The sequence below is a fragment of the Anopheles marshallii genome, chromosome 2 (genome assembly GCF_943734725.1).
Source record: "Anopheles marshallii chromosome 2, idAnoMarsDA_429_01, whole genome shotgun sequence".
Classification (NCBI taxonomy): Eukaryota; Metazoa; Arthropoda; class Insecta; order Diptera; family Culicidae; genus Anopheles; species Anopheles marshallii.
Window position 1 is genome coordinate 77,518,791 of NC_071326.1, and position 15,977 is coordinate 77,534,767.

A 15,977-nucleotide genomic window follows, 5' to 3' on the forward strand; every position below is an offset into this window, starting at 1 on the left:
CCATCTAATCAATAGACATCGGTCGGCTTAAGTGACATTTACTACAAATGGTGTGAATGTTTTCGGTTCAATTTTGTGATGCGTGCGTCGTTTAATACGGTTGATTATGTATACCTTAGTGTGTGTGCGAATGTGGTATTGCAATGCGATGGAATTTGATTCGTGCGTATGCATCTCAGAAGCAGTTGCGCGATTTTGGCAATTAAATTAATCGGTAGAATTGCGATACCAGTTTCAGGCAAGGAATAACAGAAACATGTGCTACGAGAACAGAAAGCTAAAAAAACAAACATTGTTGCAAAGCTAAACACTGAAATGTGCTTTTGAACATTGTAAACATCGTGGAAACTTCAGCGCGGGTATTGTTGAAAAGAATAATTGTGACGTGTGGACCATTTTGTATTCCGCGATCCGCTCTTCGTTTACGCGAGAGTAACATACGGATATTGGCGTTTTATGAAGTGTATGTGTGTGTGTACAGAGATTCAAAATGTGTGTTGCAATAGTGAAAGGAACAAGATAAGGAAGCAGTTTAGTGGGTATAGACAAAATAAAAGCAACGTGTGACAAGAGTGTAAAAATCTAAATCCCGAATAGTGCTACTATTCGTCATTCCGAGCTGAAAAACGTGCTTTAAAAAAGGAAACACCACGGAGTGAAAATAATGAAGCGGCCATGTTTGTTTTGTGTCATTTGGCAACACACACACGTCGATATAGCGCATTGTACAAAGCGATCGGTAGGGTAGTATGCGTGAGTGCGGGTTCAGTGAGAAAAAAATAGATCCGTGCAAGTGTGTGTTTGCGCTGGTAATGAGAAACTCCACCGATGTGTCAGAATGTCACGATAGAGAGATGTCGCCAAACATGAGAAAAGGAGAGAGAGAGAGAAAACATGAAGGATAAAAATTGTGGAATGTGATGAATGCGAAAAGCGCGTGGTAGGAAGAAGCGAAGAAAAATCATCGCCATGACAGTTTCTCATCATGATGAGATTCCTTGGTCTCGCATAAGCAACGTTTTTGGACCGATCTCTGCAACGGCTAATGAAATGAGGTTAGGAGTATGCGACAAACAAAAATACGATTTCTATAAGCGTAGCGTAGAGGCGACGTCTAACGTCAGGCTGCCATTATTTGACACACACGGATGCTACTGCACGCTAAGCGCACGGCACACACAAACACGATGCGTGAGAAGTATGCGAGAAAGAGAACGGTGGGTGGCGTGAATGTGTGGGGGCAGTGGGAGAATCCGGAATTAAACGCGAGGCTGCGCACTACCGCTTTTGTGATGCGAATCGTGGATTTTGAATAGATTGAAAGGGTCGGAAGAAGAGAGGAAGAAGAAGAATAAGCAGAAGGAATGCTGGGGAGTGGGGTGTATTTTTTGCTTAGTTACATACATCGTGATACCGCTATGTGCGACTGTGTGGGTGTCACATTTGCGATAGTTGGTGCAAGACCGAGAGAGAGAGAGCGATTATTTTGTGTTCGTTTACGGTGGTCGGGTTGAAGGTTTCGATGCGGTGGCGATTTTTTGTATCATCGTATAGCTGTTTGCCTCCTCTCTGTTTGAGGTGTTGTGCATTTTTCTATATAATGACGCAGTAGCAATTGCTTAGGGAGTGATCAAACTGTAATTGATTTTTGTTGTTGCTTGCGCGCTTCCCTGAGTTTGAATGCGTTTAGAACATTATGTGTCGTGTTTGATCGTATTTATTTGATTGTACATGTTAATCACAATGCTATTTATTTTATTTTATTTAATTTTATTATATTTACTTTCGAGAATTACATATTTTCTCACATTCTCGAAAATGATGGCGAATATTTTAAAATAGATGGAAGAAAAATTGTATTTTATACTTGCCATACATTTTAATGGCGAGCACTCGTTAATACCATCAAGGAGACATGCATTAATATATGTCTTCATCGATTCCTCTATCATTGAGAAGCCCAAGTGCGCATGTTTCTATCATTTTCGTTCCTTGTTTTGCTTGTTTAGCTACGTTCATAATACAGATAGGGTTGTTAGAACATACTCTTGAAGACTCTATTGTTTCCACTTCACACTTGAATGATTGCCGAAGCAACTATTAACATAATGTATTATGTTCATTTGCCTGCTTCAATTTGCCAGACAAATTTATAGGATTATTATTGTATTGAGCAAATGGATATTTCTGACTCATGCCTTCTCATACCATGCCATGGATCGTATTTGGAACGGTTTATAATGCTTTAAATGTGTATTAAATGTGTGTTGACTAATATTCCTTTTTTTCTGTTGCATTCCAGGATTCTTGGCAACATTGCTATGAACCGTTCTGACATGGCCTTCAAGCCACCAGTACCATCGGACGATAACGAAGGCCAACTCGATTATTATCACATTGGTGGTGATCCACCCGCCGCTGGAAGGGTAGAAGCATTTTCCTTACCAACACCAATTGTTGCCGAGGATCAACAAAATGTTGCCCTGACGCGTACTGCTTGTGGTTGTACCGCCCACTGCGTTGATTTCTTCGTTCACAACAATCTACCGATCGACGGTATACTAAAGAATCGTCGTCCTGTATATGAACATTAGTAGCGCCTCGAGAATACGTTAAAACACCAACAGAGGCAAATTTTGAAACCTAATATACAACTAAATAGGGACATAACAACGTACCGTACTGGAGGAATAGATACAGAGGAAAAGTGATTGTGTGTTTATGTGTGCCCGTTTATGTGTGTGCGTGTGTGTGATTAAGTTTATATCGTCAGCCTGATTCTCCTTTAGCCACGAAAGAGGAATAACGGCTACACGAACAAAAAACACGGAATTGGCATCGTTTTTGTAACGCTGCATTAAATGACCGTTAGGCGCGGAAGATCATCACATACAGTAGAAGCTACAGGAGCAATACCGAGATAACCCCATCATGTCAGCACCGCGAGAAAGTATCATGACGGCACCGTCTGGATCTGTGAACAGTAACAAGTTTAATATTGTAGGATCCGGGACAAGTAATAACGTTCCAGCAGCTGGGGGAGGAGCAGTAGAAGGACATGGTGGTGCAAATTTTAGCAATACCAGCATCAGTGCAGTACCACAACCCTCGACTGGCGGGAATGTTCTAATTCCGGATGCCGCTAGTAACAATCGCCTTCGACACCATCCGGTCCATCATCCAGCTATGGAATGCAATGAAACCGTTGCAGCTAGTGGCTTACAGCAGCTTTCTAATGTGGCCGCACTCAAGCTGAGGGGCGAATGCGCTGGCCCCACCACAGTACAGTATTCCAATATGATCTGCACAAGTTACGGTGCGACGACGGCAACCGCAACGACGACTACTATGTCGACGACGCTAAGCAGCAATAATAGTAGCAGTAATTTTAGCAATAGCAGCGTCGGCGCCACCACTCTGAGTACCAGTAACAGCAATAGCCACAGTAGTAATAGTAGTAGTAACAACAGTATCAATGTAATACCGGGCCAGAGCCCAACGTTGGGAACGGGCGGAGACGTTGGCAATCGTATGCAAGTGCTAAGCAATGTGACGTTGGTGTCGAAGGGTCAGCAACCTCAGCAGCAACAGATGCAATTACAAATGCCGCAAACGACGGCCACCTTCAATTACATCGATTCAAGCGGGAAAAACATAAACGTGTACACTTCGATCTGTGGCAAGCTAAGTTCCAGCAAGCTGATCAGTTTGCCGATAGCAAAAATGAAAAATCTCAACAACCATCAGCAGCACCAGTTCGTCGGTTCGCAGCAGCACCAGCTATTGTCGTCTTCCTCGTCCGTTTCAATGCCTCAGCAACAACATGTACCGACGGTGTCGATCGCTGGTGGCATCCTTACCAGTACCAGTAACAGCAGCGGTAACAGCATTGGCTCAACGTCGGCTACAACAACGATGGTCCAGAAGCTTACGATGCCTCGAAACATTCAGCTTGTAACGCGAATACCAACATCCAACAGTAGCGGAGGGCCGACATCCAATCAGACGGCTACAACAGCGCTTAGCAATGGCAGTCGTATACTGCAACAGCCCCAGACAATTCAGTACAACAACACGATCGGACAGATTCAGGATACTGGGGGCGGAGGATTAGCGACGATCGGTGGAACACCGATAGAGCTGAAAAATGTTGTAACCGCCCACGTAAAACCAATCCCTGTAACGAGCAAGAGCAAGGTTAGCCAGAATGCATCACTCAAAATGTTGCAACAGCAGCAACCAAGACTGTCAAACGTGACGCTAAAGCCACTCGCCGTCATGAAGCAGCAGCAGCAGCAGCTGCAACAGCAGCAATCATCGACAGCGGTTAATGTGAGCTTAAAAACAGTCCGAAATAACCAATCGTCGCAAAAGGGAGCAGGCACCATTGGGAGCAACGTAACGCCGAGCAATGTTTCATCTTCGATGTTTTACATGAAGAGCAATAGCGGGCCCGCATCTGTACCATCCGGAGGGTCACTGGAGTTGCAACAGATGGGAGGAACCGTACCGACGTCGTCCGCTTACACTACATCAACCGCACAAGCTGTCTATCACAATGCCCAAGCCATTCAGCAACAGGCGCAGATGATGATCCCTGTATCATCCTACGCCCAGAATAACAGTAGTAGCAGCAATAGTATAAGTGCTGGAACTGCTACGCCGCTAAACAGCATAAAATTGACGGCTCCAATTCACCATATCCTAGGTGGATCTAAACAATCTGGCACCACGGGTGTTAACATGCTGAAAGCGGGTAAAAATCAGCTGATACAGATACATCAGGTATCATCGCAGTCCCGTACGCAATCTCCACAGCTGCAGAGCTCGTTCATTGGTAACAATGTTGGTGTAAGCGGAATCCAACAGCAGCAGGTCGTGTTGCAGCACCACCAACAACAACACACACCCGGAGCTACAATGATGATAAACGTACCCAATTCGCTCACAAATAGCAAAGTACCTAGTGGTAGCCGGTTCACACCTTCTTCGATCGGTAGTGCGACTAACTACATTGTGAGTTCCTCCGCATCTAGCATGGGAGTGTTCGGAACTGCTGCAACATTAACTACGACAAGTTCATCAACAATCTCAGCACCAACAGTAGGTGGGAGCGGTCATAAAGGATTAAACAATCTCTACACGGCTGCTGCCACTGTTGGAGGATACGATCAGCAGACGCTTGTCGATGCGGTGTCAAAATATGCCAGTGGAAAGAGCGCTGCAGGCAACACCCTATCGAATGTTATTAATCCTTCGTCGTCGAAATCTGGCAAAGGTGCTGGAGGTCGTGGACGCCACAATAGCGGCAGCCAATTTCAGCTACATACTTCCGTTGCCTCGTCTCCACCGGTTCCTCCCCAGCACTACGTGTCATTGGACCATCAGTTGCCACCGTCGTCAGGAATAGATCAGCATCCATCAGCACAACAAACGTCTGTAAATCATACGTCATCGTCACCGTATCGTTATGCATATACCTCCTCCCCATCGAGCCTGACATCCGGCAGGACGACAGTACCGCAACAGTCTGGAGCAAATTCATCCGGCGATGCAGATATGATCTATTTGAACGGTCAGTCGGATGAAACGGCCACAGCGAGAATATTACAGAGTTTGTCGCAAAAATCGCACGAAACCTCCGGCAGTAATGCGAAAACCTACGCCCGACACCATTCATACGATCCATCGCAATCCTCCGGTACAGGAACCGGGGCTGCAAATAGGCATCGGTATGATTCGTCTGGATCGACGGACGGTCGTAGAATGAGGTAAGTTGTGCAGAAAATTGATTGTAATTGCGGATTCATTTGTTGTTGTAATATATGACAACTGTGCTGTTTCATATAATTCTTCATCTATTGTTAACTAATAGTTAAATTTATTTTTTTTATCAAATGTTCACAGCGGGTCTGTCGAAGCTACAACGATCCTGTACGCGGACAGTATTCCATTGCGAGAATGCAATACGACAAACACAATCCAACATCCCGCACACTACTCCGCCCGGGACGATGACGAAGGAAACAGCATCGAAGTGCGCCCAGGTCCGGTGGATCCGTCCGCCGGTCTTTACTATATCCTGCAGGCCATAATGCAGGATCACACCTACTGTGAGCCCGTTTCGTCGAATGTTACAGAACAACACAGGAACGCTTTTCCACCGGGAGTTATTTCATCAAATTTGCAAAATATCCCATCGAATGCTGCAGCAATAGTCCCCGGTTCCGTTATGTCTGGTGTCGATACAAGCAGCTCGACGGTGGTAACCACGACACCGTTGTCTTCGGGGTTGAATTCTGCAACGACGACGATGACCGCTCCGTACGTTCCCTCCAGTAACAGTTCGTCCATAGTAATACCATTGGCACAGATGAACTTGGCAAAGTTGACTTCAGCAGCTGTAGCGAGCGAATTGTTAGGAAACACGAAAGGAAATCCCGGCGGTATGTTCGAGTATCTGTACCAGGCTAAGGGGGGATTGTCTACAGCTCGCCCGGGTGCTAACGACGATAATGACGATACACAATCGGTAATTAGTACTGGTTCCCGTGCGGGACATGATAATGACTTGGGTGAGGAAACGGATACGGCTCCGGAGGGTGAAGGGGAAGACGACTCCGTTACGCGTTGCATCTGTGATTTGACGCATGATGATGGCTATATGATATGCTGTGATAAATGCTCGTAAGTATTCTTTGGATGTTTTTTCGATGTATTTGTGCGTTGAAAATGAGTTAGAGGTAATGTTCATCAACAATTTTACGCCTTATCTATTCAACAGCGCCTGGCAGCATGTCGATTGTATGGGAATCGATCGAATGAATATACCGGATGAGTACAACTGCGAGCTCTGTCAGCCCCGTCCCGTCGACAAAGCACGCGCACGTCAGCTGCAGCTGCACAAGCGCAAAGAGCAGAGCCTGTTTTTCGCTAACAACAATGTTACAGTTTCGGGAGCAACATCCTCGTCGGCTGTAACATTGACGGAAGCAGTTGTATCCGGTGCGAATCAGCAGTTGCCACCGACACCACCGCTGAGTGTGAAGGGAGGCAACCAACACCAACAGTACGGCCATCATCAGCAGCAGTATCAGTACAACGATGTTATGTCGCATTCGCAGCTGCAGGGACACTTGCAGCAGAGTAATGGTTCCACCGGAACAAATCATGCCGCCCCAGCTACGCCTGCGAGAGGTTCGAAAAAGTCAAAATCCGGAGGCATTGGCGGGTCGCGCAAGAAATCGGACAGTATTTCATCTTCCACGTCGATAAACTCTTTGATGGGAGGCACAAATAATGTTAGTAACATTGTAAATGCTATGAGCATGGTACCGATCAGTTCGTTCACACCGTCAGCGATGGTGATGAGTAGTAGCGAAGGTGTGCCATTGGGAGGTGCTATAATTCCGCCTGGCGGAACAATGATGGATCCAGCTGCAGCAAACATGGCCGCATTGGCATTAACCGCGTCGCAGATGGGCGGTGGGCTACCTGCTCCAATGTCAACAGCATCCGTACCAATGTACTGTGATAGTAGCAATAGTACCGGTGGAGTGACGAAAAAGCTCGGTAAAAAAGCCGATACAGCCCTAAGCAATCGTTTGAATGGTGGCAAGCGTGTGGTAGCAGGCAAAGAGCTACGTTCCGTTGCTATCGGTGCGTCTTCGGTCGCTGCATCGCGACCATCGAAGAAAAAGTCGAAGAGTGCGGAACAAAGCACGGAAAAGCTGATGAACATGATACGGACCTGGATAGACAGTTACGAGCGTGCGACAACGAATCATTACTCGCCGGAGTTGAGAGCTCGGTTGCAAGCGTTCGCCAAACTGCAGGCACAGAACCCCCTGTTGACGGACTGTCGGCTGCTAACGGTGCCGGGTGGAGTGAATCAACCGCCACGTTGTACCACCGTGCCGCACGCGGGCGGAAAAATACTTATCGGTATGAGCGATATCGAACCTCGGACACCGATTATTGAGGTCCGCGGTAAATACATGCTTACCACCCAGCACAAACAGCTCCAGTCGCTGTTTAACATGGCTGCGAATGGTAAGCTAAGCCAGAACAAGAATGCCGGTCCGTTCCTATTTCTCTACCAGTTACCAGCCGCTGGCTGTGGTGGGATGGAGCTCTGCGTCGATACGCGCACGTACGGTAACGATGCAAGGTTCGTGCGACGATCCTGCCGACCTAATGCAGAGCTCTTGCACAGCGTAGAAAAAGGCGTGGTGCATCTGTACATCGTAGCGACTACAAACATAAAATCGAACACAGAGATTACCATCCGTCACGACGAACAGCTGATTCATCGAATGGGAGGTGTCGTCATACTTACGCATACGACTGTAACGAACGTGTGTGCATGCGGTTTGATTAAAGACTGTGCGTATTCGTCACAGCTGAACGATTCGACGGGATTAACCGGTGGTTCTGCTCCAGCAGGTGGAAGCACGGTAGCTCCTGCTGGAACTGCAGGAACTGTAGGTGCAAAGAGTAGTGGGAAGGTTGGCTCGAAACGGACACTTGGCGAGAGTGGGCTCGATCAGCCTGGAAAGGGAAAATCGAAGAAGACTCGCAATAACAGCACCAGTCGGTCAGTCGATGGGCGTAATCGATCAATTTCTTCCAGTGGTGGTGAGGGCGAATCCATGTTTGGAACACCTCTGGGTGCAGGTCAGTCAGGATGTATGATGTCACCACCAACACCCACTACCATGCAGCCAGTAGCCCAACAACAACCGAACATACATCAAGAACATCCACAGCAACCGCAAGCGATGATGCTGGGTCCACCGGTGATGGGATCTCCATTACCACAGCCCCAAGGAATCGCAGCTATTGGATCACCTTTTATGTATTGCCAAGCGCCAGTAGCATCACCACATCATCCGTCATCCGGCCCACAGCAAACGAGTACCATGCCTCCGACGTCACCATATCATCAGTACGATATGAATGCACCACTTCGTTCACCACCAGCTCATATGACACCGGTGCAATCTCCACAGCAAACACCTCCACTGTCTGGTGGTGCACCCAATCCACTGATGGCAATAAATACCGGTGTACCGCAACCCTTGACCCTTCCTCATCAATCACCTATCAAGATGCAGCAGCTCCAGCAGCACTTCCATGAGCAACAACCGGAAGCGGCCGCTGCCCTGCTGGCCATGGCATCCGGTGGTGGATGTATCGGGTCTCGGCCGGGAACGGCGGCACTAGATGCAGCGCTTCTCGAACATGGGACGCGCATGGAGCTGATCCAGCAGCAGCAACAACTGCATCGCCTCGAAATCATGGAGGATGTTATGAAGATACAGATTAAGCCTTCCCCGCCTGCATCACCACTAAAACCACCGATTACTGGTCCAAGAAGTTCGCCCGTGTCTCTGTTGCTATCACCGAATAAATCCATACCACAACAGCAGCAGCAGCAGCAGCTTACCTTGGTCGGAACGAAGGAGATCAGTGGAACAGTCCTATTTCCCCAGCAGGGTACAGCTCAGATCAAACAAGAACCGGGAGTACCGGGTGCGGTCAATGTAGATGTGGTAGATTCGGTTAAGAAAGAGTTCTGGGAAGCGAAGGAAGTACAGTTGCATCCTAGCGGCGTTGCACCGTCAGTATCTACTTGCGACGGGAAGGAGGTGAAAGATAGTTCGTGTGAGGTGAAGGACGAAAAATCGCCTCTGTCGCTTGAGATTGAGGAAAAGCTGGTGCCAACCACAACCATGGCAGGTGAGAGTGGTAATGTTACGATTAAAGCAGAACCGACACCACCTCCGATGCCATTCGGTGAGAAAAAACAGGAGCAGCAATCGCCTCCACAACCATCCACTCCAGTGCTAGAACAACAACAACCACTGGTTGTGGGCACTACAGGATCTGTTCCATCATCTCCACATAAGCGCTCCAGTTCACCGAACAATCACCATCACCATCATGCTGGACATCAACATTCGTCGAGCAAAAGCAAGAGGAGTAGCGCAAGCGGAGAACAGCAACATACACGCTCGGAGAAAAAGCAAGCGGCAGAAAAGCCAAGTCGTAAGCTGACCCGTGAGGAGCGGAAAATGGAAGCGATAGTGAAGGCATTTGCAAAGATGGAACAATCGCAACAACGCAAACAGGAGCTGAAGGAGCAAAAGAAGGACGGTGTTTCAATTCCGGGCAGTAAGCGACGCAGCGTTTCTACTTCGAATGCCGGAATGGGAGGTAATATGTCCGATGACGGTGCGATCGATGGTCCAGCTGGTGCGCTGTCAACATCCAGCGGTGCATTGTCCGCTAATACTTCTTGCGATGGTGTAAATGTCGATCATTCGTTCGGGACCTCGTTCAACGCCAGTTCATTCTCCAGCGGTGGCAGTTGCAGTGGAAGCAGCAGCAGTGGCGGTGGCAAGCGGAAAACTAGCATCCGATCATCTTCTAAAACGCGTTCATCGAAAAAGAAGAAGAGCAAGGCGGTCAGTCAGCATTTCGCATCCTCGACGCAGCAACGTCGGAAGAAGCTCGCAGCAGCGGCAGCTCGGTCAAGAACCAAATCAAAGCCAACGGGCAATAGTCGGGTACAACAGCAACAGCAGCTAAAAGACCAGCGGGATCAAAATCAACTGCAATCGACAAACAGTGTTGATGGTGAATCGTACGGTGCTAGTCATTACGATAAAGCAGCTGAGCTTTTGCTTACCTTTTCGCAATCGGCTACCAGCAGCAGTGGTGCGGCACAATTAATGGGAGTCACGTCGGCAAACGTTGGAGGCGATCCATCTGGCATGGGCGTACAGCCGCCAGTTGGTAGTGGAAGCCTTCCGATGTTGAGTTCCGCCTGTATGCTGATTGAAGCGGCTGTTGGCCCATTAGAAAACGCTTCCACTATGTTGATGGGTGGACGTCCCTTGAATCTACCCAGTTCGGTGATGCCATCTACTGCAGTACCGTCTCCGCCCGTGATTGGGCAGGTGCTAGAGTCACCCGTACCCGCGGAGCAACAAGATTTCAAGTACCCGGCCAAGGCAAAAACGAAGAAAAGCATGAGCCGGGAATGGTTAAGCGGCCATCAGCTTGCACTGGAGCAGTCCGATTCAGGTTATGCGACAACACCGACCGAAGATCGAAGCAATGCGATTGATGTTGGTTCATCGTTGCCGCACCATCGACAGCCGTTACATTTGAAAACCAACTTCGATGATCAAACCGGCGCTGGAGAAGGTGGTAATATTATGATTGCCGCCAAGAAGGTGGAAGAATTCATAATGCAAAATTCTCCACAGCCAGATGATAATGCGACAAACTGTGCTTCGTCCGCATCGGTTGTAATTTCTTCGTCCAGCCAACACACCGGCCCCGGCAACAAATGGCCAACGACTGTGTCGTCCAGTGGCGAAGTGAGTACGGGCGGTTCGTCCGAAAAGATGGAGAGTGCCGCAGTAAAGAAACGTTGGCTCCGGCAAGCCATATCGGAGGAAACGGATGAACATCCCGGAGGGCCCGGTGTCGGCATACATTCATGTTCTTCGTCGTCATCTTCGCCACCGCCACCCAATGGTTTTACCACTCCGCTTAAGAAACGACGTGTTATTCGGGAAAATCCATTAACATCGGATTCGAACAATCAGACCATTGTTGCATCAGACTCACAGCACCAGCAGCAGCATTTGCAACAGCAAATGTTCGTTTCAGCGAGTGCCTCCATCGCATCGAGCTATACGGACGGTGGCAACTTAGTGGTGGGTGGAGCTAATAGTGGACCCAACAGCAGTACGATGTTTTGGGATCATTCCGTCTCACCGGAGAAACAGGCGATGGATCTTTCCTCTCATCGCGCCCCACCGAACACTGGTGGACCGGTGAAAATGCTTACTCCTCTTCACTTTGCTGATCCTGGACCAATGCCAACAGCAAGTCCGACTACGCCATCAGTAACGGTACCGCCAACAGCGACAGTCCCACCATCGGGGTCACCGGCTCAGGTGGTATTAGCTGCTCAACAGCAGCCTTCGCCTACCATTCCCGTTCATCCCCAGCTACATATTGCGGGTGGTGTAGGTGTTACACCGCCAGCGCATCAGCTACATCATCATCACCATCCGTACCCACTGTTACAGCAAATCCGACACCATGCGCACCACACGATTTCCCTGGCAATGGCTACACAAATGCCGTATGAACCGAGCGTGGTAATGGAAGAACCATCATCCAGTAGTGTTGAACAACCGTTAGCGGTGATTGCACCAGAAATGAAGGAAGTAGAAAAGGAATCACACTATACGCCAACAACAGCTGCTTCGGTGTTCACAGGACCGCCACTTGCTGAAGTAATCGAGGAACAAGTAGTGGAGCAGGAAGTAGACGAGGTGATCGACCAGGAGGAGGTAATGGTAGAGCAGGAAGTGATGGTTGAACAGGACGAAATATTGGAACAGGAAGTGGTCGAACAGGAAGTGGCGGTGGAGCAAGAGGTAATGGACGGTCACGAGCAGCCGAAAAATGATTCCACAACTATCGTCGACGCTTGTGCTGCGTCTGAAGAAACCGAACCGGCGATGGAAGCATGCCAATCGGAGGCAGAGCTTTCGGAACCGGTGATCGACAGCAAATCATCTACACCCAGCAAAGGAAGCCAGAAATACATCGAACATGATGTAGATGATGAGTTCGCCGACCTGGTGGAAGAGATTGTGCAGGAGTCGTACGTGGTCGAGCAGAAAAAAGCGTCGGCAGAGAAGGCTCTGCAAAAACTGCAACGAGAAGCGGCTAAAGAATTGGCTATTTCTCCCGCTGCAGATGCCGGAACATTATCTTCGGAAGCAACGGGAGCAGGGAAAGTACAGGAAAGTACAGACCTCAAATATGACCGTGCGAGTGCGAGCTCTGGACCAATGCCTGAAGCGTGTTCTGTCGTCAAGAAGGCTGATACGAAGGCTAACAAGGAGTGTCTTAAAGAACAAGAACAACCGGCGAGGCAGGTGCCTTCGGAAGCTTCAAGGAAGAAAGACAACAAAGCCGTTGGTGTTGAGTTCAGCTATTCCGTAACGGAATCAGAAAAGAGTGCGGTAAACGAGGACCAACGCGACGGATCGGGCGTGGATTCGTTATCATCCACGTTTGATGAAATTGTGGAAACGATTGTCGAGGAACGGCTGGCCGCAATGAACGACGAATGTCCAACGGAGGTAGTTGACGAGGGTGAACATGCCAGCGACGATACGGACGGTGGTGTGGAAGAGGAATCGGTGCTGGTGTACGTGCAAGAGGAAGAGGAAGTAAGCAACACCAAGGTGCGCATCGAAGATGAGGATAGTGAGGATGCGCTGATGCGTGAGGTAGAGGAAGAGATGCTGGAAATGATGTCGGAAACCAGCGTACTGCGAAAGGGTCTATCAGGCACGAACGAAGATGAGGAGGAAAGGGACGTACGGTTCATTGCGGAGGAAGAGGACGAGCCGGTTAAGCCGGCGGTGGTTGTGAAACCTACCAAAAGCGACAGCGCTACTGAATGGCCAATACCAACGGTAGTTAGTTGTTCGCCGAAAAATGTCGCCAATGGTACGAAAGAGGAATCGAACACCAAATCGACACCGCCAATAACGCGTCCTGCTGCCGCCACGGAAGATAACGAGCAGACCGAACTTGCCGATCTGCAAAAGGTGATTGCGTCGTTCCATTCCGAGAACATCATGAATCTGATCTCGAGGAACCGCAGCAAGTCGAAGAAGGGTGGTAGTAGCAGCGTATCTCCACCGAATGTAGTTAGAACGCCATCGGAAGGTGTTACGGTGAAGAAGCAGGTGAAGCTTAACTTCGACCTATGCGTGAAGGATGACGCTGTCAATGTAACATTGCAAAAGACGACTGCCGGCGCGGAAGCCACGGCTGTCGGAAATGAAACTACAACTTCTGAGACAAGTTCTCAGGCATCAAGTTGTAGTGCCACTGTGTTACCACCGATGGTTTTGCCACCGTCGTCAGTGTCGGTGCTCGCAGCATCCTCAACAACGGTAGCGACTTCCTCGCTCATGTCGACATCATCATCACCTTCAAGCAGCGGAATTGGTAGTAATTTGCATACGATCAAACCGATTCCTGCCCCTAGCAATGTGGTCGTGGGTAGTGTCATTCCATCGATAACAACGTTCGGTGGCGAACCGATCCGTTCGTTCTCAACCCTTCGACCGGATCCTCCTATGTCGTCAGCAGGTTTGGTACCGGGAGGACATCTCAGTACTCTCGGTGGATACCATCTGCATCAGCGTACCGGTACGGGTAGCTCATCCTTCTTAGACTATTCACCCGTCGGTTCGGCAGTCACACCGTCGGCTGGAGCGCCGTCGACCGTAGCTACAGGAGCAACCGGTGGAATCTATCAGTACCGCTCGGAGGTATCGAATCTACTTGAGCGTACCTCAATGTTGGCACCGCTTCACCGTCCTACGAGCTTCTCGACACTTGGTTCACTAACATCACCCTTGGTTGGTAGTGGAAGTGTCAAGTCATCGCTTCTGCTCGGCTCCACCGAATCGTTATCAACCCTCGGCAGTACGGCTGCTACATCCATCGTAGCCGGCAACCTAACACCGACGGGAACAACTCCACCGGGAGGCTTACCTGCCGTTGGAAGCTATCCGAAGATATACACCAAAACAGCTAGCTCGGATCCACGGCTTAATCCGGCACTGGTTGCAGCACCGTCCGGCACGGACGCTACGTCCACCCCTGGAACAAGTCCAGCAAGCGCCCCGATTACTCCGAAACGCAAACTCTCCATCACGGAGTATCGCAAGCGTAAGCTGCAAACTTCCACCGAAGGGAACGCTTCATCGACGACAAGCACAACACCGACCACCACCACAGGAATGGGAGCGTCGGCGACACTGTCGCCGTCGGCAGCTATAGCATCCGTGTCGGCCCTATTGGCGGCATCGAAGGGAAGCAGAAGGGAAGAGTCTACAGCTGGTGGTGGGACGTCTGCCGTGAGCAGCACGATCAGCAGCAACGATGTGAGCAGCTCGATCAGCCGGGAGCTTATTATGGCGCTGGATCTCGACCTACCGGAGGAAGCGAAATCGGGCGACAATTCCAACTCTTCGTCATCTTCGTCCAGTATCGGTGGTCGCGTTCGGGGTGTGGTGGCCGGTATTAGCAATGGAACGTTGGGGAAACTGAGTGGTAAAGATCCGAGCGGGGGAAGTATTTCACCGGCGGACCATGTAACAACAAATCACCATTTGCACCATCACAACCACTATGAGGGACTGTCGTCCACTGAAGAAATAAGTAAGTAAAAGAAGCTGTGCAACGCACGATACCTGAAAAATGAAGATAGCGCATTTAATTTTAAATGAAGGAAATAGACTAACCCTTGTAAATAAATGTAGCAATAGAATGAAATTTAAACTGTGAGGTTATTTAGATTGTTTTGAAGGCAAATAATGTATCTCACACGAAAGGATATTTGAATAGGATGGCTGCATTCTCTGTAGAATTGCTATATTGGAGGACTGAAAATAGTTAAAAGTAACTTAATTAGGTATGACTTTTATTCATATTGCATACACTAAGTATTAATAAGTAGAGTACATGAATTTTAACGCTTTTCTTTCCTTTCAGCGACCACTTTCAGTGCTACGCCTACCTTGGCCGAGTTACGCAGCGAGGGTGGAATGTCGGCAGAGCGATTAAAATCGCTCAAATATTTCCCATAGAGTGACCTCATTTGCCCACCGACAGCAAACAACAGCCAGTGAGCATAACGATCGGTTTGTGTCGATGCAGATACGTGTGAAGACCCGGAGAACATCATCACCGTAATTGACATGCGGGTCATGTCGTTAGAACAGAACAGCGACACCACATTCGAGCGTCATTTAGAATTAAAATCGATCAGTAAGTGAAGCCCACATAGGCTATTTGGTGTGTAAGAAGACAGTCTACTTATAGGGAGTTAAGAATGCAAAGTGCGTTGGGTGTGTACA

The 15,977-nt window shown here is 48.8% G+C and overlaps 1 protein-coding gene across 1 annotated transcript; it reads left to right on the plus strand.

Moving 5' to 3' along the window:
* Window positions 1–2,931: 2,931 nt before the first annotated feature.
* LOC128719751 (uncharacterized) lies at window positions 2,932–15,707 on the plus strand. Its single transcript, XM_053813382.1, has 4 exons — window positions 2,932–5,771; window positions 5,908–6,687; window positions 6,785–15,279; window positions 15,613–15,707. The coding sequence occupies exons 1-4, from the start codon at window positions 2,932–2,934 to the stop codon at window positions 15,705–15,707; spliced, it is 12,210 nt and encodes a 4,069-aa protein (XP_053669357.1).
* The last annotated feature ends 270 nt before the right edge of the window (window positions 15,708–15,977 follow it).

What these genes read in the sequence shown, in the direction of transcription:
- LOC128719751 (XM_053813382.1), top strand. Translation starts at nt 2,932, where the DNA reads ATGTCAGCACCGCGAGAAAGTATCATGACGGCACCGTCTGGATCTGTG. An exon ending in ACGGACGGTCGTAGAATGAG is followed by an intron (nt 5,772 to 5,907) that starts GTAAGTTGTGCA and finishes AAATGTTCACAG; the next exon opens with CGGGTCTGTCGAAGCTACAA. An exon ending in GTCGTCCACTGAAGAAATAA is followed by an intron (nt 15,280 to 15,612) that starts GTAAGTAAAAGA and finishes CTTTCCTTTCAG; the next exon opens with CGACCACTTTCAGTGCTACG.